At 42.5% G+C, this 23,976-nt stretch overlaps 1 protein-coding gene across 1 annotated transcript; it reads right to left on the bottom strand.

Annotated features, from left to right (window-relative positions):
* Positions 1-1,694: 1,694 nt before the first annotated feature.
* PFDN4 (prefoldin subunit 4) lies at positions 1,695-10,723 on the bottom strand. Its single transcript, XM_074347473.1, has 4 exons — positions 10,496-10,723; positions 4,583-4,690; positions 3,693-3,833; positions 1,695-2,088 (listed from the first exon to the last, which is right to left on the bottom strand). The coding sequence occupies exons 1-4, from the start codon at positions 10,517-10,519 to the stop codon at positions 1,957-1,959; spliced, it is 405 nt and encodes a 134-aa protein (XP_074203574.1). The 5' UTR covers positions 10,520-10,723; the 3' UTR covers positions 1,695-1,956.
* Positions 10,724-23,976: the final 13,253 nt, after the last annotated feature.

Raw genomic sequence — 23,976 nt, 5'->3', positions numbered from 1 at the left:
CTTCTATGTGGCTGGAGTTGAATGTTAGCTGCCTCTTCAGATATAGTACCTTCTGTTCACAGCCTTCACCTAGCCCAACTAAGAAAAATAAGGAAAGGCTTCTGGAGACTTCAGAAGTGAATTTTAAAAGGGGATCAAACGTTTCTGATGTCATTCATAAATTTAATTCACAGGTAAATTTTTTTAAAGGTATAAATTTAGCAAAAATGTATAATGTATTCCCCGCCCTTCCCCTACTAATTGTTTATTTCCTGTATTAGGCTTATTTGCTAATGTGCTCACAAATTTTAAGTCCTGTCCAGTTATATAATTTGTAAGTCAGGTGAGCCTTCATTGTTAACATTTCTAAATGGTTCAGCTTTAGCCAACCCCTGTGTTAGATCGTCCAAATGGCCCTCCAGACCCACCCATGCACCTCCCCTTGGGCCCTACAAAAAGACCAACGTCTAAGGGCCATCTTTGGATTCTGGCTGGGTTTGGCCAGTGTGGGTACCAGCTGGGTTTTGGAGGGAGGGTGAGGTCAGGATGTCCAGCCCCCGAGCTCAGTCACAGAAGGGATGTCTCAGGCTGGCTGTGCTGCACTTCAAATGAAGGCAGCCCTTCCCTGGGTTCAGTGAAGCGGGTGACTACTCCCTTCCCTGGCCTCTGTGGGTACAAAACACTCCTAGTGGTTACCCTCCACCTTTAGAATCTTGGCTCCAATCTTCTCCAACTTTTTTAATTTGGGGGTGTTATCTATTTGCTACTACAGCCTCACTAATCCATTTCTCCAGTCTCACACATGTAACTGAACACTAACCAAATACACGCAAGAAAAAAATATCCTTGCAAGAGTCATTTTCTAGAATTTAAGTATCAGTATTTGGGAAAATTTGCAGCAGTTTAAAAGTTTGCCTTTAAGTAGTGAAGAATTTTAGAATTAAATAGTCTATTTTTAAGCCTGAACTGTTTCTAAACACTTAACCAAAAAATACATATGCAATACTTAGCCTTGAAAGTTAAAAAATGGCATTTCATCTAAAATTATGTATATTTAATCCTAGAAATACTGCCATGTTTGTATTATGATGCTTCCATTGGTATTCCGGCATATCAGTGCCATCTGCTGGAAAGTTAATACAATTAGGTATTCCAAATCCCAGTTTATCTTTCGGCGGGGGGGCAGTAGGGAGTAAACATAATCTTCATTTAAGAAAAAAAGCCTTATTTTTAAATACCCAGTTACCTAACTTCCACATCGTTATCAGTACAAACTCCCATTAATTACAAAGCACTAAAGTCTAAAACTTCTAATTTAAAAAACACTAAATATCTCTTTCTATTGAAACATCCCTTGGTTTCTAAAATATTCTCCCACTGTCCTGCTCTATGTATGAAGCTCAATATGCCTCAACTTGTCTCTGCCTCTTGTGGACCTTTACCACGGTGAGAGATATGTGAAAGATACGTATTTAGATACAATATATACGACACATATTTAAGTAAAGACATACATGTGCTTTAGGACACGACACAGTTTTAGTTGTGAGGTGAGTAAAAGCAGACAGATGTAAGGGCTGGATCCTGGGGTGCTTTCACCATCTCTAAATAGCAACTGAAATAGACATCCATCAACAACACGGCGCACGTCAACTGTTAAATTTTCTTATAAATAAAAATTGCACAAATATTCTAAATGATAATATAGAAACATAAACGATTGCTTAACTGATTTTAATAACATGACATAAAGCCCCTACACTTGATATAATTGTTATGCAAAATACATAGATGAATACTGTCTTCTTTTAAAAATATAAAATAAATAAGCAAGACATGTGAAAATAGGCAAGTTTCCATTAAATAAAAGAAAATTTTAAAAAAAATTTTGCTTTCCATATCATTTGAAGAAGGGAAATTATCATGTTAAACAATATTCAAGTTTATTAAACAAATTTAAAAAGTATTATAAAATGTTTAACTTTCATCAGCTTCAAGGTTTATGTTACTCCCAAATTTTGCGTATAACTGAACTTTCAAATCTGCTAACACCCGCTGAATTGATTCCACTCTGGATTCTAAGGCGTCAATTTCTTCTTGCAAATTTTTCTGGAAAAAAAATAGTTTAAATTAATTCTATTCAACTGGATGATTTCTGAGCATCTGTGGGTGAAATAATATTTGGGAAGAATTTTAGGTTAAAAACTTTCTAAACTTGGACAGGCAGCTAAATAACACTGATAATTAATTCTAAACCAAAAGTCTGAATGTGGGCATTTTTCATTCATGATCTATTTTTGCTTATTACAGAAAATCAAGTTTTTCTCAGTTTTGGCTGACTTGAAAAACAGAATAGGCAAAAGAAAATGAATTCCTAAATTATCATATCCTAATAAAGAAAGAACCATACACAAACACTTGGGGTAAACGGTTTATCACAGGCCTGGTTTCTGGCATAGCCTCTTTCAACTTCCACAAAAATAACTAAGAAACTAGAGGAAATGGTAAAAACTCACACTGCCACCAATAATTAAGAACAACAACTTATCATCAAAATCTGGTAGACATTTTCCCCTAACTACAAGGCTCCTGGAACTAGACTTTGAAAGAGCAGATTGGCCACACGAAACATGTGGAATGTCAGAAATCCTTCCAGGCCAGGATCAAAAAAGACTTTTTCCTAAACGTGACAAACAACGAAATCACACAAATACTGTATGTACCCACTATCAGGAACAAAAGAAGAATGCCTACTACTGACACAGTTATTCTTTTAGAAATCCGGCCAGTGGTTCCCCAAGGGTGGCCTCCAGATCACCTGGAAAGTTGTTAGAAATACAAGCTTCGGGGCTCCACCCCAGGCTTCCTGAATTAGAAATTCTTGGGCTTGGGCCCAACAATCTGAACTTTTAACAAGCCCAAAGCTTGTCAATCAGTTCACACTCTGACCCCCAGCAATTATACTCCTCTGATTATTTCCTTAAAAGAACTGCCTAAATGTGAACAAAGATTTACGTAGAAGAATGCTCAGCACAATATATTACTATAGGAAAACAAATGAACGTAACAACAGGAGGACAGTGAGCTGAATCAACGTCCACCTGCATGACGTTCAACAGTCGTCACAAATGATGTTTGTAAAGCACATGTGGCTGGCCCAGAGCAGACTCCCAGTGAAGGGCTGCCGCATAAATTCTGAACATTGAACAGAACAAGAAAATACTCCTCTTGGGATGTTAACTGACCAAAATGTGAGCAAAAATACACAGAGAAATAGGAGGAGAGAACGTAAAAGAAATACATGAAAACGTTCATTATGGATGATTATCCCTGGTAATGGGACTAGAGGTGGGTTTTTTTTTTCTACTTTATGATAGTCTGTACTTTCTAAATACTACTACTTAGAGCACAGATTCTGGAGTCAAAAGATCATTCCCTTTGTCACTATGATTCAGACCCATTAACCTCTCTAAGCCTCTATTCTTCAACGCTTAATTGGGATTCCCGGTACCTATCCCATAGAGTCATCCTTAGGATTAAATAAAATTATGCTTACAAAGCATTCAGAGCAGGCCTGGGACACTGTAAGAACCCATGGCATGTTAGTTAGCACACCTTATTTCCCTTCCACCTAGAATTACACATTCCTTACAATGACATAAATCCTAGTTTAAGAGTTAAGACTTCATCACCCAGAAAAAATTTCAACACACCTTTGCTTCTTCTAACATTTCTTGTGTTTCTTCTTGAGAATGGCTAATGAAAACATCACCAATCTGATAAGGTATCATTAAGCAGTCGTCATCTGCAAGCATGATGTCCTCACAAGCATCTTCTAAATTCTGGAGTTGTTTCTATAAATGCAAAAGTAAACAGCTATGAAAAATGTATTCGAAATTCCCTAATAGAGGCTAAAAGCCAATTTTAATTTGGGCATATCAACTCTTTGAGGGACCCTTCCACAAAGGTATTATCACACTAAACTAAGACTTCCTTACATTTTTAGACAGCATTTCATAAGGCAGCACTTAAGAGCTCACTGACTCACTGTCCTCTACATAGTTCCAGACTGCTGTAAGCCTCCTATAGTGGACAGCGGGTACCCATGGCCACTTAAAATATCTCCTTAGTTTGTTCCTGTGAATCCTGTCTTCCAATACAGAATAAAAACACAAACACAAACCTGCATTTCTCAACCTTGCTTGATGATAGGAGGAAAGCAAACAGTAACATAAATTCCCCTAATCAAATGCACTTGAACTTGACTTCAGCTCAGAGAGCTGCATGAGAAGAGGCTGGGCACAAGGCCTGACATCCAGGGTGGGACAGTATCCGCATCATGGAGGAGGCAGCTGGGTGACAACAGCAGCTCCATCACCAGCACAGGCCTCTGAGATGTGGCTCCTGGACCCTCAGCCTACAGCCACACCCCTCAACAATCTACACGTCATCTCACCTCCCTTAACCAGTGTCTCCCTTCCCTAACTAGAGTATATCATGTCGTCCACCACAAATATCATCACGTATCATTGAATTTAGTTTTTAAAAGTGATAGCATGGAGAACTTTTATTTTTCTTAAATAAGATCCATATTTTCAGTTACCTTTTTTACTTCTATTTCTTCCTTCAGCTCTGTGATTCTACTTGTATTCCGTGCAAATTTGTTTATCTTTTGTTGATCTTCAAAAGTAACATTGACATCTTCTGCAGCCTGAAAAAAACATTTAAATTTTTGGAGAATTGATTTTAATGGAGAAGCTATAGGTTAGTTTTTACTATAACTCTGAAATAACTCAGTAAACTACTTGCCCTCAGAGAGTCCAGAATCACAAGGAGTTCAGATTATCACAAGCACATGCCTTACTAAGTTTCTGCTCCACGAGCTTAAGATTTGTTCATGAACATATAACCTCTTCTGATATTCTATGGAATAATGCCTAGGCTGCAAAAACATTTCAAATGTAAACAACAATTAAGAATAAGTCCTGAATCAAGTCAGTCAACATTTGGCCTCAAGCAGAATTTCTCAAATCAGACCATTCTTTTAAAATAACCCAGGGAGCAAAAGTGACGTGGTATTTAAGCTTGGTAAATGCCTCTGACTAGTTTAGTCTCTCAAAGTAAAACTTGCTTTGCTTGTTGAGGCAATCTGACAGCTTCTATCATTTTTAATCCAACTGATACACTGGCTTTAGGGTCACTATGCATTTCGTGACTATATTCCACATACGCATAGTAAAAATTATGTTCATTTTAATGTAGAACCTGTTTATGTGTCTTAATTATGAATAAAGTATAACTCACTGTAAAATGATAAAAACTGAATATTTTTAAACTATGTGATTAAATTTGTAAATAAAATTAGGCTGCTGAGATGACAAAGCATCTATGAAATCATATGAATAGCTAACATTTACTGAGCACTTACTATGTAAGAAGAACTTTCTAAGTCCTGTATCATCTCTGCTAATCCTCCAATCAACCTTAATAAGTAGATCATTAGTATCACTATTTTACAGTTGGAGAAAGTGTGGCGCAGAGAGGTTAAGTAATTTGCCCAAAGCCATACAGCCAGTAAGTGGTAAAGCTCAGTTTCAATCCGCGTAGTCTGGCTCTAGAGTCCAGACAGGTCCATGAGCTCTTGGAAATAAAGGCGAAAGAGTGTGAGTGTGTATGTGTGTGTGTTTGTTCACACTCAATCATGCGTATCTGCAAGAGGTAGCTGAAGTCCATGACTTTCATCAGATTCTCAAAGAGGGACCATATGGTTTAAAACAATTTTTAGATACCAGACTACCTTAGAGTTTCCCCTCATTTATAAAACAGGAACAAGGGCACTTGATCATAATTTAAAGGAGGAAGTTGATATATAGTTATAGCTTCCACAAGCACTATTTTTAGCTCTTGCATGTAACAGTAATGGTTCACAATAACCACACCCCATCCTCTCACCTGGTCTCTCATGATCAACAACATAAAATATGCACACTTCCGTTTCTTTTATTTGAAAGGCAACCTGTTGTCTCAAGCAACGTGGAGCTCAGTGGTCGGGATATAAAGACACTCACCTAGAATTTAGCCCTCCCCTGTCCCAGGCTCTCATCAGCCAATAAGTACGCATCAGGCTTATTATCATCAGAGACTCAGCAAATATCTTCAAAAAAATCCTTACATCACAATATACATATAATTTTGAATGTTCAACCTTGTGCATCATTTTTACGAGTATGGAGGTTGGAAACACTGAGCTACACTACAGAAGCCAAAGCAAGGTCCATGTGCACCGGGTGTGTTGGCATTCAAGTCACCTGCCTACACAAGGACTCTTCAGTTCCCTAAAGGAACACAGAACAGAGAATTCCAGCGTTCCTGCTCCTGCAGAATTTAGACACGCAGTCCCTGAAAGCCTGAAGATGTATTTATAGATGCATTTGTCATCGCGAGACTTTAACGGGGCAATCCCCGTGAAAGCACCCAGCAAGGGGCTTGCCTGAAACGCAACGGGGGCTTAACCCATTGTTTCTGAATCGGAATCCAAATCATGTTCCATCAGACTCACTGATGCACGTTTTCTGAAAAGTTGCACAGAGAGTTTGGCCACCTGCCCTCTATCTTTCCAAAGCAGGCGTTTTCCTGTGGCCTCCCCGACAGCAGCCCCAGCATGCGCGGGCCCTGCAGCTCACTTCCGTGGCGGCGGCTGCCTCACGGGGGTTAAGGACTCAAGTCGGAGTGGGAGGCAAACCCGCGGGCGCCGCTTACACTGCACGCTGCCCGAAAACGAGGAGCCAGCACCTTCCATGACTAGCAGCAGCGGCTTCCGTTTTCATCTCACTGATCTAGAACACTCCTGCGTTACTGGAAGCACCACGCTGGCGGCGGGGGCGGGGGGTTGGGTACTAATTCCTCACGGGGGGGGGGGGGGGGCCGCAGACTTTGAGAGGTCCACTCACCCCCTGAAACTGTATGCAAAATGGTGTGTATTATACATGCATTCTTCTGGAAGAGTCTTCATGGCTTTCATCGGATATTTAAAGGGACCCACACCCCCAAAGATTAGGAATTCCTGCTTTAAGAGAAGCTAGATGCAGTTACTGCCGCTCACAAAGCCAAAATAACTGAAGGAGCAAGGCGTTATTTAGCACTTGGGAAAGCACAGAGCGAGCAAACAGTGTATTCAAATCCAAGCACGCAGGAACCTTGCACAAATTGTTCGATTTTCTGAAACCACCTCAAGTTTGTCACCTGTAAAAATAGAGAAGCCATTTCTACCCTGCAGAGGTGACAGAATGAGCCCTCTGGCACAGGGCCTGAGGATGGACTTTGCCTTTCAATAAATGACAGCTATATGTTTTATTTCCTGAATGACATTTACCAAAAATCATCAAAAAGAACAGACCCAGATGTGAAAGAAAATTCTGCTAGGTCTCAGAGGAATAGGACTCCTCAAGATTCAAGGTGAAAATGTAAATTCTCTGCACCCTGATTGCACCCTTATCTGGAGAATCAGTCTCTCATGGGACTTTGGGAGGACAGGGAACCCCACTCCGTCAGACTCCACACCGAGTCGGGGTCTCACCTGCAGAGCCTGCACTGACAGCTGGGTCCCTCGTGGTTCTAAAAACCTAAAAGGCAATTCTGGCCAATTTAGCCTGCTTGTATTTTTGGTTTTTAAAGGTACCTACCCAGTTTCTACAGTAGAAATTTTTGCTTAGTATTTTTATTCACCTTTCATGCATACAGTCATGTGTATTATGTAGTGTTTCCTATGTGTGGGGCACTGTGAAAAGAGGATTCATAAGGGTCCTCCCTTCGTGAATATCGGCGAGCTTACATTCCAGTAGAGGAGGTGAGCAAAAAGCAAGGTTTTTTGCTAGGTGGGATACTTTGATGGTGAAAGTAAAGTAGGTGAGAGGGTAGAAGCGCTGGGGGGCAGGGGGTGGAGGGGGCTTCTCGGAGGAGGCATTTACACCCGATGACAAACAGAAATCATTCTTCGGTCTCCCTCACGGCCAAACACCAGGTTTGAGAAAGCAGAACTTCAGAGACGATGGGACTGAACCCTCTCACTTTCACATTTCTCCAGAAGAAGTCATGACCCACTGGGAAGCGATGGGTTATAGATATGAAGGACTCCAGATTGCCAACAATTTTTATTATTAAAGTTGAAGGGCTGGCTAGCCCTAGGATATTTCAGTCTCACTCACTGGCATGCCTCTGTTTTCCCTTAGAGTGGGAGGGAGGAAAAGGCACCCGCCACTAACCTATCAGAAATTGTGCAGAGTACCGGAAACATCATCTACAGGAAGACACTGCATCTATGAGAGCCCTACTGAGATAAAGAAGATGTTCTTTTATGTTTTGGCTGCCACCTACCCCTCCACACATTCTTTTATCACCGTGGTTCAACCTCTTCCCCACCACCTCTCTGGCCACCCTTTTATCAAGGTCTGTGCTCCCCGTCTGGGATGCCTCCCTGCCTTTCTAACACTCTCTTCTCCTCCTTAGGGAATCAGAGAGATCCCACCTTCTCGGGAAAGCCTTCTCTGATCTCAAGGCAGACCTTATTCCAACCCTCACATTTCACAAGCACCTTTCTTTCATAGTCCTTACTGGAGTTGTCAATTTTGCAGTTCTCTGTGTGACGACTGAGCAATGCCCACCTCTCCCCAGAGCGTTTGAGTTCTACAATGCTCAGCTCTGAGGATCAGGGGAGAAAACTTCATCACTGCTCACCATTGTTATGTTATTGCCATCGCCTAAAACTGAGACTGTACCGTGGCACATGCTCCAAAAGTTGGTCGAATGAATAAAAGGAAAAAATGCTGGTAATCAAAGATGTTGCAATCAAGCCCGGGGTTCGAATTATTCTTCTACTATTTTCTTTAACACTTACCGCATCTCTCTGGACTTCAGTTTCTACATCTGTCAAACGAGGATGAACCACAACTACTGTCTTCTGTGGAAAGGCCACACCTAACAGAGGGCCCAATTCAAATACAAAACAGAGGAGGCCAGGTGAATCTCATGTAGTTTCATGCCTGTCTGAATCACCATGGCCCTAAACTCTACTCTGGAACGCAGCAAGAATCTGTGGACGACAGACCAGTGGGATGAGCAACTCATCCTTGTTCGCCCGGGACTTTCCCAGTTTTAGCACCCTCTCAATCTCAGGCAAACTGGGACGGACTAGTCACCCTACACTGAGAGCAGGCGGCTCAGATGATCAGGTGCTGTGGATGGGAAAGCAATGGAAGCAAGCTCCGGGCTGGTCTCAGGAGTGGAATGAAAGCAAGCATGCAGGAAGCCTACAAAGCAAAGCCCTTCAGCCAGGGGACTCTCATCAGACACCATGGATGTTAAAAACAGAGGCTCTGCAGAGACAATGCCCGTGTTTACAAATTTAAATCCTAACTTTGCCTCTATGCGTCAGTTTCCTCAACTATAAAATAAGGATAAAACCAGCGCCATCCTAAAAAGGAGGATAAGATTAAAATAAATAATGTATGTGCACTGTGCTTAGAACCGTGCCCAGAGCACGGTAAAGCCTCAAGAAATATCGGGTGTCCAATGTCACTACTTCCTTGGCTCTCTCCATTTTACTTCTCTCCTATCTAGACACCTTCACGCATCTAGGTAGAATTACTGAGTTATAAGCTCTGAAATGGGAGTTTTGCTTCCTTAGGACGATGAAAGGTGGGCTTTGGGAAAAACAAAATAAAACCTGAGTCTGAACTCCAGCTCTGCGTATTAGCTGAGTCACTTTGAAGCCACTAACCACTCCCGTGTCTAAGTTTCTCCATCTGTAAAGTTGGGGGTGGGGGGAGGTGGGAGAGGGACGTCCCTAGCTAAGTTCCTGGAAGGATCAGAGATAAGAAACGGGCGGCTTCTGGGTCCTGGCCCATCGTCTACCCTCAGTGTACATGGTTTTAGCCTGGAGGGCGCAGGGGCATCGGGTGTGGATATGGGTGGCTCAGGACTGGGCACTGGGGCTCGGGGGCCAGACACTCCGGAGACGCGGGGTCCTGCTCTGCTCCTTACAGCTGCGTGACCTTGGGCAGGTGACTCCACCTCTCTGGGCCTCAGCTTCCCCGTCTGCAATGAAGGTGCGAGGAGCACCCATCCTCGTGAACCTGTGCGGGAAACTGATGACCCAGGTAAAGCGCCCAGCGTTGTGGCCAACCGCAGTCAGCCCGGCCCTCCGGCTGCCCATACCCCGAGGACGAGGCCTGGGCGGCGGGGTCCTCGGACTCTGCAGGGTCATCCTCGGCACCGCGACAGGAGCCCCCGAGTCCTCTAAGGGTCTCAGCCCGGGCGCCCCGCCTCGGCCCCAAAAGACCCCAGCGCGCCGGGCGCGGGCGGGCCTCGCCCCGGAGCCACCCTCAGGGCCGGGAGCCTCGGCCTTGGGCCCCACGCCGGGCTCCCGCGCTGCGCGCCCCCAGCATCCCACAGCGGGTCCCCGCCGGCCGACCCCGCCCGCCCGCCCGCCGAGCATCCCGCGGCCGAGCGCCCCACTCACCGCCTTCTTCATGGTGGCCGCCATCTTGGGACTGGACTACGGCGCGAGCGGGGAGGGTCCTCACGGCCCGCCCCGGCCCCGCGCCCTCCCTCGCTCCGCGTCGGCCGAGGACGCCCGCAGAACAAAACGTGGCCTCCACACTCCCTCCGACTGGATCTTCGATCAGTGATTCCTAACGTCTGGGGACTCGGGGAGGAAATGTATCCTGGAAGGACTTGGTACATGCCAATTAAAGGGACAGGCGTCTCCCTGTGGGCCGACAGAAACTGGGGGTGTGGCGGACGGCCGCAGGTTCCTGCAGCGGCCAGCAGGGGGCGCCCAGCGCACAGAGACCGCAAACCGACGGAAGGGAAATTCCTTTCCGTCAATCCCACAAACCTCCCTAAAAAAAGAGCTGGGAGCGAATGACCTTGGCAATAGCATGTGAGCTGTTTGTGCCCTGATAATTCAGCTGGTATAAAGGAGGAAGTACCCCCAGAAGTTAATTTATTCAACAGTACTATTCAGCAATTACTCTACTCTGGCACGTGTGCAGCCTGATTTTTTTTTTTCTTTTTTTTTTGTCTCTGGATCCCTTTACGCTCTTAAAAATTATGGAGGACTGCCAAAGAACTTCTGTTCTATATTCATCGATGTTTATCATTCTAGCAATTAGAGCAGAACTTTTGAATGTATTTATTAATCAAAGATAATTTAAAAACTCATTGCATGTTGTGACATTTTGAAATTAAAAATAAACATATTTTCTAGGACAAAAAGAAATGTTGAAAAGAATGGCATAGTTTTACATTTTTGCAGATCTCTGTAATGTGTGGCTTAATGGAAGTTCAGATTCTCATGCCTGCTTCTGCAGTCAGTCTCTCACAATATGTTGTTTAATTGACATATATGAAGAAAATCTGATCTCACCTAGATATGTAATTGAAAATAGGAGGTCCTCCGGGATCCCCTGAAAATATCTCCACAGTTTGAGAACTGCTCTAGACAAGTCTTCTTTCTCAAAGTCCCAGTTTCCTCTTTGGTGAGTGGGAGGGCGGGGCCTCATAGCCCCCTCTGCTTTCCCTTCCACAGCACTTGCCCCACGTGGCATTGCCAATTCTGCTGCGGTCCCAGCTCCAGACCCCAAACCTGCTGCATTATATCTTCCCCGTGCCCAGCTCATATGCTCTAAGTATACATTTGTCGAATAAAGACGTTTCTTCAGGGTTAAATCTTTTCAAAGGATCTGGCTCATATTGGCAGCTCCATCAATGATACTCATTCATTGAAAAATTCACAAATTAGCAAAATTTAAAGGCACTGCAGAAATGGACAGCGGAGGGGGAGACAAAACAAAAAAGTGCAAAATCATTACAAAGGGTGCCAAGGGCATGAAGGGGAAAACAAATGAGGTGCTGAGACAGAGAAGAACAGAATGGAGGGGTTGGAGAGAGGCTCTTAGCTGGGAGGAGGAGGGATTTCTCAATTTAAAAAAAAATAATCTGTCTTTTAAATTTAGAATAAATATATTTTAATAGAGCATTTAAACATCTCCGACTTAAAGTGAATACCAGCTTCACTTGCTAAGGGAGGAGATCTTAAGTAAATCTCCACTCTGGGAGGCCCAGCCAGGAAGCTTTCCTTCAACACATCCAGGACCCAGAAAGAGCAGCACCCCTCTTTAAGCACCCTTGTAGCCCCCCACCCCCTGGACATTTCCTTTTGAACTCTGTCTCCCCTGTTACATTGGGAGCATCCACGGAAACAAAGTTTGTTCCTTCATCTCTGTAATCGCAGCATCAATAATCGCAGGGAAGTAGGTACAAATATTAGCGAATGAATAAATGGTGTACGGAATGAGTGACTGTGTATTTAGGAATTCACACCGTAATGTATGATACAATATAGCTGTTGGTGGATTCATTCAGTAACAATGTACAAGAGTCCATAGAATATCTCCATTCACTTTTTTTTTTTTTTTTCCCAGCTGGTAGCTCTAGTACTATGTGCCTCACAGTGATCATGTGGACTCGTGGCCTGAATAGCTCTCTCCTCCTTCACCAGGTGGCGCTGTGACTCCAGATTCTGACATTTTCTTTTCCTTTTACAAACCCTCAGAAACTGTCCACATTCTTGTCTACGCTGCACCAAGCAAGACTGCACAAGAGCAAGGAAACCGCTCTGTCTCTGAGCCAAAATATAATCATCTCTCTCAAGTTTGAATTCTCACCTTAGTTTTTACTGGAAAAAAGCGTCACATTTTCCCCAACCCCTCCAGTGTATATGCATTGTTCTAAAGTCTTCATGAGACTTTCACTAAACTGTTTCAAAGGTAATTTGGGTCTTGAGAAAGGAGTCAGAACTTGTTATAAGGAGCATTCACAGCATATCTTCAAATTAAAATATAAATTTCCTAGCGTGATTCATTCAGCAAGGATCTGCCCGGAAGCTGGGACACACCTAGTGTTCAGCCAGGCAGCCTCTTCACACAGGTGCTGCTCAGACAAGGAACTGTTTTGCAGTGAAGTGGGCAACTGACGTGTTTGTGACCATCAAATCTCTCTTGAATACTTTTCTCTATACTTGTGGGAAATTTCCAGGTCACAGGTGTCACTTCTCCATTCTAGAGGTCAGAACTCAATTTCCTAGCATCTTTGAAGCTGGGATGCAGGTCTGAGGATCTAGGTCCAGACAATCATATTCAGCAGAGGGAAACACTGCTCTAAGAGAGCAGTGAGAAGAGGTGCCAGGTGCCTGGGGAATCCATTCCCGGTAATGGGGGCAGCCTGGCAGAGGGAGGAGCAGGAAGGGAGTCCCAGCAGGAGGTCCTGGCCTTAGTGACTCAGTCCCAGAGGTGCTGAGATGGTCGCAGCCAACAGTCCTGCAAGGTCATCTCAATGTCATCCTTAGATGCTTGCCTTCACTGCAGATTCCTCAGCCCTCACAGAGGCTCTGTGTGCATTCCAAACCCCTTTTTCAGATTCTTCAATGGCTGAGTCTGGTACAGGATTAGATTATTTGCCACAAAGAACCTAAAAAGATGTTATTTTAAGAGAAAAGTTATTCCTTTGTCATGGCAAATTCAGCCAAGACAATCAGGAAGGGATGGAATGACAAAAAAACAAACAAAAAGCTGCAATATTGCTTAGGCTGTTGTGAGGCAAAATGCTAGCTGACGGAGAAAAACACCCTTACCATATTGCCATGGGACACACCAATTACAATCACGGACCTGGTGCTGACTTTCAAGGCTTTGGATCGTGTAAATCACATACTCAAGTAACCTGCAGGCTGCATTTGTGTCAAACTGGCACAGGCTTCAATGAAGAAACAAGGCTGAGGGGATATTAAAACCACAACGAAGTCGGCTCAAGCCCACAAACCAGCACGACCTCCCCCCACCATCATGTAACCATCAGCTAGTGGGGGTTACACGTGTAAATGAAAGACAGAAAACAATTAACAGAGAAAAGTGATCCCTCAACTGCTGCTTAATGCTTGTAAAACCTCAAAAAGCGTCATGACTAATCTCTTTGGAGAAATGCGGTTCACGTTCAGCCATAAGCGAAGAATGAGATGGAAGGCGTCACGGAAACCATTGCTGTCAATCACTGATGTCTCTTCAGTCTTTCCCAGGGCAAAAGAGAAATAAAAAATCAGCCCCTGACCTCACACTCATACACGGCCACTCGGAAAAAAGATGGATGCTTAGAAACGCTTAGAGAGCAGTTTAATTAAATGAATAGGCACTTTTATTGTTTTAAGGATAATTCTATTTCTGGCCACCTGTTCTGAGAAAATAGGTCTCAAACCAGAAATAGAATCTTTGTACAAGTGTGTTTATTAAATCAGTTAGTTTATAAGAATGAAACATTTGAACAACCCTAAGGGTTCAGCCCATAAGATGCCCACAATAATATGCTTTTATCATGATGTCGGTTTTGAAAAGTAGTGACATGGGAGAGCCAAGCTGAAAAACAGATAGGATGCAAAATTCCAATCCCAATTTTGTTCTCAAAAGCTCATCTGTAGGGATATAGATGGATATACTTAGAAAAATATAGAAATGAAACACATAAAAATGTTAATATACAACAGTGGTTTTATAGCTGCGTGTCAGGGATTCAAGGTGATTTTTTACTTGACCTTTACAGCTTTTTCTACATTTTTCTAAGTTTTTGGACTACTTTTTTACTCAGGTAGAAATCAATATTAGTTTTTTGGGGGGGTGGGAAGTAATTAGGTTTATTTCTTTATTTTTAGAGGTGGCACTGGGAACTGAACCCAGGACCTCTTGCATACCAAGCACACACTCTATCACTTGAGCTACACCTTCCCCCCAATATTAACGTTAACAGATGTATAATAATGTCAGACGTAGTGGTAAGTGATAAAATCAAGCTATAAAATGGACACATTGTGTTTCTACCTAGAATTTTTAAACCTACCCATAGATAGAATATATAGGAAGAAATATGTAAAACTCTTCTCAGGGTGGTGACATGAAATGCAATTATTTTTTCTCATTTGTACTTTCTCAGGTTTCATTTGATGATTACGTGTTACTTTAATAACATCTGGGAGACTTCTTTTTTAAGACATGACTGTGCGTTCATTTTCTCAGTAAAGATAAGGAAGGTTAGGTAATTCTCACATTCCGCCCATCTGTGATGCTGTTCAGTCATCAGAAGCAAAGGATGTAAGTCTAAATAGGTCCTCAGCATTATTGTCCTAAGTTTTTGAGAAGGAACAAGAAGCTTTCTGAGATGTTCAGCAGTTAATTACATTTTTCTAAAATTTCTGCAAATTTAATCCTTAATGTGATGAGCACAAATCTCATAAAACATGACTGCTAGAAGAAATTACATTTATTTGCTTAATCTGTAAATGTTTGTTATAAGAACTGATTTTTGCCCACTTAACCTGTAACTAAGTTGATGTTCTTTTTGATAATTAGGCCCACAGTATAGAGAAGGATGTGGAGATACAGATATAGATTGATAGCTGGTCTCTTCTTTGTAAGAAAGCTTTAGACTCCCTGAGTCTAGTTTTCTCCAATACACTGCTCAGAGTAAAGGGTGCCTCTAGCAGATTCAAGTCCAAACACGGAACAAATACAATACTGTCGTGAGAGTGAATTGCTCTTGCGCGTGTGCACGTGAATTACAGCAGGTTCATTAAACTGATTTTCTTATATGCTTTCTTAAGTTAAAAAGGATGACCAGAGACAGTAACAGCTAGTACATTTAAGATTCGTTACAGCTAGCCCTGTGTTGGTGAGGACGAGAAGGAAAAAGTTAAGACTATTAGTATTAGCATCACGTAAGGAGCTCAACCTAAGGGAACAGTGGAATTATTTAGGTGAAGTCAGACTATGAAGGGTCTAAATGCCACAAGAACCCATTTGTGCTTTATTATTCAGACAAAAGTTACCTGTAGGATGCGGATCTCCACTTATGTATGAGTTCCTATTTGCAGAGCTGAGGTAGAGCTATTTTGCAAAGACACGGGAGAAGAGGGAGAGCCCCTAAATCAGCATTGACATTGAAAAGAGGCTTTGTTTTTATTAAGCACTTCATATGCGTTGGGTTCTTAACTTCTGCAAAGTCATTCTGTCCGAATTACAGGTATGATTTCCATTTCACAGATGTGGACCAATGGGTCATTTCTCCAAGTTCCTAGAGCTGATACAGCTATTATATGATAACATGAGAATACAAATCCTGGTTAATTTCAACTATACTATATTTTCCCATTCTTCATAGGAAATATTAAGTATTACACCTCTCAAAAACAATCCTGTCCCATTTACTATAGAACCAACTCTGTTTAAATAAATTTTAATACTTGCCAAGTAATTATGACATCTGGTTATGTTTATAAAACCAGATTCTACCTGTATTTTTTGTGCAATTTGGCAAGATATATAGGACAGCATGTCAATGAAAATTTCCCTTTGTATTTGAAGATCCCATTCAAATAAAATGAAAAATATTAGAAATGCATTTGAATGATGCATAAATGGGAATTAATGTATAATTAATATGTAATGCATTGATTCTCTTTGTTAGGCTTCATATCCAATTGCAACTCTTTCTTACAGACTTCATTTTATAATAGTGTCTCTGCTTAGGGAGAGGAAAAAAACAAAATTGTGTGCATCAGACCCCATGTGATTGTCTGCCCAAGAGGAATTACTCCTCCTGGATGTGAAGTATTTGCTTCCCCACCCACATGCCTTTCCCCTCATTGGGCAATAGCCCTGGTTTTAATTTAAGGGTCTTCCTCTTACTCCCTGTGATTATTAGTTTTATATGTTACCTTGACTGGGCCATGGGACACCTAGACATTTGATCAAACATTATTCTGGGTGTGCCTGTGAGGTTGTTTCTGGGTAAGAATAATATTTGAGTTGGTTGACCGAGTGAAGAAAATCACCCTCTCTGACAAGGGTGGGCCTCGTCCAATCAGTTGAAGACTTGACTAGAACAAAAAGGCTGAGTAAGAGGGAACTCCCCGCTGCCTGACTGCTTAAGCTGGGACATTAGTCTTTTCCAGCTTTCAGACTTGAACTAAAACATTGGCTCCCCTGGGTGTCCAACTTGCCAACAGCAAAAACAAAAGAACAGGGCTGAATCCAGTGGAGCCCAACCAGCACCTAAGTACTAACTCCCCCCATTATTACATAAGACTAAATAATCCCCTTTGGGAAATTTCCTGGATTAAAGTCTCAGGGAACTTTTCTGTTGAAGGACTGAGTCAGACCAGGTGTGTGGCCAGAGGCGGGCTTTCCCTGAAATGCAGGGATGGCCGTACTGCCACTCATCACTGGAAGAGGTCAGAACTTCAGACCAGGTGAAGCAAAAACTTTTTTTCTCACCTGAACCCAGAGTTTGAGTGTCAGGTGGTGGGAGGGGTAACCCTGGCCTTATTCACTCCCTCATCCATTCTCCACACTTTTATTAAATGTCACTGGGACCAGGCACGTATCTGCGGGGCCCAGTGCAAAGTGCAAATGTTTGTGTTGAGGGGGAGAAGGTTGTTCAAACATTATTAAAAATTCCATTACGGCAACAGCAGAGCGTTAAACCAAGTATGAGGATCTTCTGAACAAGGGGCCCTGTGTGGCCACACAGGTCAAATGTGACCCCTGCACGTGATCTGGGGGTCAGTCATCCTGCTAAGTCTCAGGCAAACAGCAGCGAACAAAACACACATGGCCCCTGACCTCATGGACCTTCAAGTCCAGGCTAGGATCCATGCTGTTCCCCCCAATCAGGACTCTGTCCTGGGTATCTTTCACAGTGGGAGCACTTGCTGTCATGAGTTTGATTCTTGTAATTAAATACTTTTTCCTGCAGTCTCCTTCCTCTATCTCTGGAGCTCAGAGGAAGAATCAGCGATAGATTCCAGTTCAGGGAGGGGGAGGTGCCGGGGAGGCAGTCTGGCTATGCTGAGCGATGTCGCGTGTGTCCCTGGGAAGCACGCTGGTCTCCAAGGAGCGGCTTCCTAAGGGATTGTCAAGAATCATTTTAACTATTAGCAACAGCTGAGTTATAATCTGATTTACAACCTAACTGCTCAGTTTATCTGACTCCGTGGAGCTCCCAGTTCAACACACAGGAAGTTCCCACTGCTTCTAATGGTCTTTATACCCAAGTGTTTAACACAACTAGCCTGTCTGTGCCATCTCTGAAGATTTTGAGTCCAGGACTGCTGAAATCCACGATACTCGCCCACTAACAGTTACAATATTCCTCCGAGACATTTTCAGAGAACATCTCTCTGCAGCCTCTCGAGCTTGCCAGGCGCAGGGGATGAGAGCTGCCAAAACCAGCACCAGCCCTGACTAGTTCTCCCAAATTGAGAACAAAAGGCAGGTGTGGCCATGGAAGGTGCGAGGGGCGCTCAGGTGCAGGAAGTGCCATTCATGACTCAGGTGTCTGGGGACTTCCTGTGCCTCTTCTGCCGTGGGCGACACTGTGTACATTACAGGAACTTGTATTTCCCATCACTGGGCTGCATGAATTGCTCTTACCGTGTTCTTACCTGGGAACACTCACTTTGGCTAATGTTGTGATGGGTTCAGTAAGTTAATGATTAAGATTGCAGGAATTCTTCTCTGAAGATTTTACTTCTAAAGGAGAATCTTTATCTGCTGGAAATGCTGCTAAGCAATTCTATTTAAAATTTAACAAAAGAATAAAAATGGAATCGGAAGGTACATTTCATTTAAAAACCTCTAATTTCATATGTAAAAGTATAAGGCTTTATACTGAAGGCAGTTCATGATTAAGGAGTGGATTTTTTTTTTTTTTTTACTTTTCAAAAGGGATTCCTTTTTTGTATGTATATTATACTTAAAAGTTTCCTTTTTAAAACAATTTCACTATTTTTTTCCTGGATGTTATGATTGTTTGTTTTGAATTCTGTTGCATTTCTGAACTGCCAGGAATGAGCTGCTAAAGCTTTCATTCTTTTTCTGAATCCCACGTAAACTTTCTTCCAAAATCAATGGTCACATACTGAAGCAGCATACTGCCTGCTGCTGTGGGACAAATGCCCTTCACGCCAGAAAGGAGCTGCCTCCTTGGACCCACACACTGAGATAACATTGTTCTCCTGGGCAACATAAACCAGTTTCAAAAGCTTCCAAGTTACCTAGAACAAAACAAGGACGCTTAGCCGAGACCGTTTTAAAGGAAAATGCTTACCCATCATAAACCCTCCTCCACTTAGTTATCTCCTCTGTCTTGGCTAAGAGGTTTGGAGTCGACTCATGGGAGGTAAAGTCTGCGAGGTTAGTATCCAAATGCAGAACATCATTTATTCTGAATGAGAACCAGGATGACTTTTGTGAACGATCTTGGGTGCCCGAGAGAGGGATGAAAATCTGTGACCCACACAGCTGCTTGAGAAACAAAAATGCCGGAGCGAATGGAGGCTTGAGAATTTGAAAGCAAGAATGCTATTCAGATAGCCTGGGGGCGTTCAGACGATACCAGCTGAGTACAGTCTGGGTCGCTGGGTCCTGCCATGCTGGTATTGACGATGCTTTAGCAGTGGGCTTCCGTTTTGGAATCTGTCCACACCCCAGGCTTGGCCATCCAGCCACACTTTTGCAAGCCCCTGTCCAGTTCTGCTGCTTGTAACTAAAAGATTCTAACTTGCGACCAAATCCACAAGTTTGGTCTCAGGCCTGCCAGTGGGAACTGTCAGGCCGGCAGGGCCCTCGCTTCACTTCTCTCTGCTCAGCAATTTCACCTTCCCTTATCTCTAAAAACCTCCTCCTCTTCTGCTTCAGTTATGTGGTGGCATAAGATGGTCTCCCCATAATTCCTGGTCAAGAGACAAGTTTGCACTGATGTGATATGTTTAGCTGTTTCCAAAATCCCCAATCAATGCTTCAGAGTAAGACTCCAAATGGCCACTTGGGTCAACTGTCCACCCCTCCTGGCCAGTCTATGGCCAGAACCCATCGTCCTGCTGCACCATGGAGCCTGCCAAGGGCCCAGACCTGTGGGGTGAGGGAGACATCCCCCTTAACAGACTGGCCTAACACTGCCAAAAAAGCCACTCCATCCAAGACGCCACTGTTACTTTTATAATGATTTTTCTCCTGTGCTGTTTCTGCTCTCCAGAGTGTAACCCCAGATAATTTCTCTGCCTATTCACCTCTATCTCCAGTTTCTTTCCAAGCTCTTCCTAACCCTTGATCATTTTAATCAATGCGTGTTTAATACCTTCCTCCTTTTCTAAAGCTTCCAGAATTGACATGTCTCCCTTGAAGTCATGGGCCTTCCCTTGGAGGAAGAGATGAACCCATAGAACCATGCAGAGTGCCGGTGGGAGAGGCAATGCCCCCAACAGAAGCCAGAAAACAGCCTGGAGGCTGGGCAGGCCAAACCAACCAAAGTTCATCTTTCTGATCCTTAGCTCTGTTTTGTTTTATTTTAAACACACCTTCAGAACAATTAGATTTCTAAGGGGCCCCATGCCTTTAAACTTTGTGCCCAAGAGTATTTTCTGCAGTGTTTGGTGGATCAGATGACTCGCAAGTAACTTCTATGTGGAGCATCTGGGGACCTGAGAAATTGACTGAAGTTCACTCCCTTCCGATGCTAATGAAAATGTGTGATCCCCAGAAGAAGCCGGTTCCACCTGTGAACTGGTGAATATATGCAAGGTAGTCCTCATAGCATTATTCAGTTTAATTCTTATTTTAAGCAGCTTGTATTTTAAACAACTTGGAATAATAAAAACGCCTCTGTAACACCAGAGCATGGCAACCAGGAACCATTTGATAATTAGGTTTAGAGACAAAAGTAGGGAATACTGTCCCTTTGTCTTTAGGGTGAATAAAACATCTCTGTGTTTCTGATGAGGATTCTTTGTGTGATTCTCTGTGCAGGGCTCCTTAAGCTGTTAGCTGTCAAGCTAATGAGCCCCTGTCCCTGGTCCTCCAGGTCTTAATGAGGCCAACTACTTCTCAAATGTCAGGTCCTTTAGAAGGGGCTTGACAGACAGCCGAAGCACGGTAACCATTCATACCCCCATTCCATCCCCCTGTCTTATGTCGATCTGAAATTGTACTGTTTCTTTGATTACATGTGTGTCTTCCATCTCCCCCAGTAGAGTGTGAGCTCCAAGAAGTCGGAGTCTGTCTGTGTCATTCATTATCGTATCTCCAGGGCCAAGAATGGTGCCAAGAATTGTAGGTACTCAGTAACCATCTGTTGAATGACTCCCCTTCCAAAGAATTCCATTCTACCTGGGTAGCATAAAAAAACAAATCAAGAGACCCCTGGAAATGTACATTAAATTATTTTTTAATGGAAAAGCCCATTCTTTTGGAGGAATCTGAGTGTTCATGTAGACATACAAGATCCCAAATTACTCTTCCCAGTTTCAGCGGGATTGGACTTTGATTGCCCTCCTCCTCCCTGCTGCAAACGTCGTCACTGGATTTCGCCAAGAACTACAACACAGGAGGCTGCATAGCTGAGCTCTGCTGGGGGGAAAATCAGGTAATAAGATGTAAAAGGTGAGGGCTATTTGACATTTGTGCCACACAAAGTCTGCTTAAATACCCTGCTAGCTAAACACTTTTTCTCCCAAAGATAAAAGGACTCTTCTAGAATTTTCTTTAGAATTGCTCTCTTGGCCCGGCTCATGAATATTGTCAAATACCTAGGTATCCACTTTCCTTCTCCCTGCAGTTTACTCGCCCTGATGACGGAGATACTTTCTATCGTCTCCCTTTAAGGTGCCAGTCCCTTATGGAAGTACACACTTGGTGGTTCACATTAAAGCGCTGGCAAAACACAGTCAGAGCTCGATAACCCTTCATCCAAGTCCACAGCCATAATAAGATATGTCAAGACAGGCTCTTGACAAACAGGAGCGTAACAGAATGTACTTTGGGCAGAGAATAATTTGCAATAATAATCTTGTCATGGAATTTCCCCAATTTTCACCCTGATGGAATTAGCCAAGTTATATCATGCAAGACAGCAGAGAATGGGTATCTATGTGGTGATGTAATTTTAAAAGTGAATTATGAAATATATGTGGTACCAATGGAATTTTTCAAAATCAATGGATTTTTTTTATTAGCCAGCTTAACTTGATTCCGGATCAGCCAGTTATATTTAGCTCTTCCAAAATTAAAAATAATATTAATAATAAGATAACTAATATTTACTGAGTATTTACCATGTAAAAAGTACTGTTCGAAATACTAACTCCTCTAATTGATTTCCTCCATTTTCATGTGGAGATGCTTTATTACTTTAAAGAGGGCACATCTTCTCCACACAGATCCCAATTTCTCCATTTTGAAAAAAGAAACAACAAAATAAAATGTCCCTATATATATAAGGTTTGTAATGAAACACAGCAACTGTGTTTCACTAGAACCACAGAATCCACCAAATCATCCACCTGAGACCTGTAAGGTGTTTGATCTTTGTAATTTTGCAACATGTTATTGAAACAGTATTTATTGAGCATAGTTTGGTCCAAGCATAGTTACAGGTACTGAGAATACAGCAGAGAACAAGACAGTCTTCCTGCCCTCAGGGACTTGGCCTCCTGAAGCAATCTAGAACTCAAGTTACAACATAAAACTACAATGTTATAATAATATATAAAAGCCACTATTATCCCCATTTAACAGATGAGGACAAGGTGAATTTACTTGGTAAAATATGGCATATGTAGCAAGGTAGATTCAAACTCAGGTCTGACTTAAACTCTGTAAGAAACAAATTTACTCACACAAAGTGGGAAGTAATACTTAGAACTGACATATTATGTGGGTAGAGATACAAAATACCTAACACACACACGTAGTAGATCATCAATAAATTCTAATTTGTAGTGAGAGTAAAATGACTCATAAACCTGAGTGTGTACCCTGTGTTTTTCACCTCCTTAGAAATGGAGCTTCTCTTATAATGATGAAACTTTACAAAAGTTCTCCCCATGTAACTGCATGTTGGAGGCTTTAAGATATATATTTTTTCAGAGTATAACTTTAATTTACCAACAGGGCTGAATTCTACTCAGAAATCATCAAGCATTCAGAGGCCAAACAGATGCTTGTGAAGGCAATGGTTGATTGTGTTTCACCTGATATTTCAAATCCTCATCTTAACCTTCCTGAGCCTTAGGTAAACCCCAGTTTCATGAATGAAGAAAGTAGTCTCAGAGAGGTTAAATAACTCACCTGAGGCCACACAGCTAGTGTGTGATGAAACCCTGGCTGTACTCCAAGCTATTATTTTTGTGATATAGAATTGCTTCCTATATGACGCTGAGAAAAAACCCTCCAGGATTTACCAACAACTTCTTCCTCAGAAAACAAAGACTGTATTGATACAAACCTTTCTCTTTTTATCCAGCAATGAGGAAATTGTCAATAATCAATTGCCTATTATGTGCTTATTGGATGTTAGCCAAGGTTGCCACCACTGTGTCATATGCTCTAGGAGGGACAAAAACAAGGAGACGATGTCTGTAATTTCAAGAATGTTTTTGCCTAATTACGCAGAGAACCCACATAAATGTAATAGAGATTATGACCATTATTTGAGAGCCCAATCCCTGTTAATTCTTAATAATGTTAACAATAAACATTTTAGAGACTTTAGTCTATGTCAGGGACGTTCAGTGCTTTGTCATCCTCAGAAAAACCCTACTCGGTGGGTACTCATTACAGCACTTCGAGATGAGGACGTAAGGCTTACAGAGGTAAAAGGAAATCATCCCTGGTTGACCTGGCTATCAAGGGGCTGAGCTGGGTTTTGAATTCCCCAGCATTTCTTTGCTGGTCTTCCGTTGGCTTCATTCAGTTATGCAGTTTCCTGAGTCAAGATTACAACATTAAGTTGAACACTAGGTATAATAATTTGAGGCATCTATGTTGCCTCTCCTGTACATAGTTTGCAAAAACTAAGACATACAAATCAGTAACATTGTAAGTAATATTTACTGAGCAT

The sequence above is a fragment of the Camelus bactrianus genome, chromosome 19 (genome assembly GCF_048773025.1).
Source record: "Camelus bactrianus isolate YW-2024 breed Bactrian camel chromosome 19, ASM4877302v1, whole genome shotgun sequence".
Taxonomy (NCBI): Eukaryota; Metazoa; Chordata; class Mammalia; order Artiodactyla; family Camelidae; genus Camelus; species Camelus bactrianus.
This window is presented reverse-complemented; position numbering and strand designations above follow the sequence as displayed.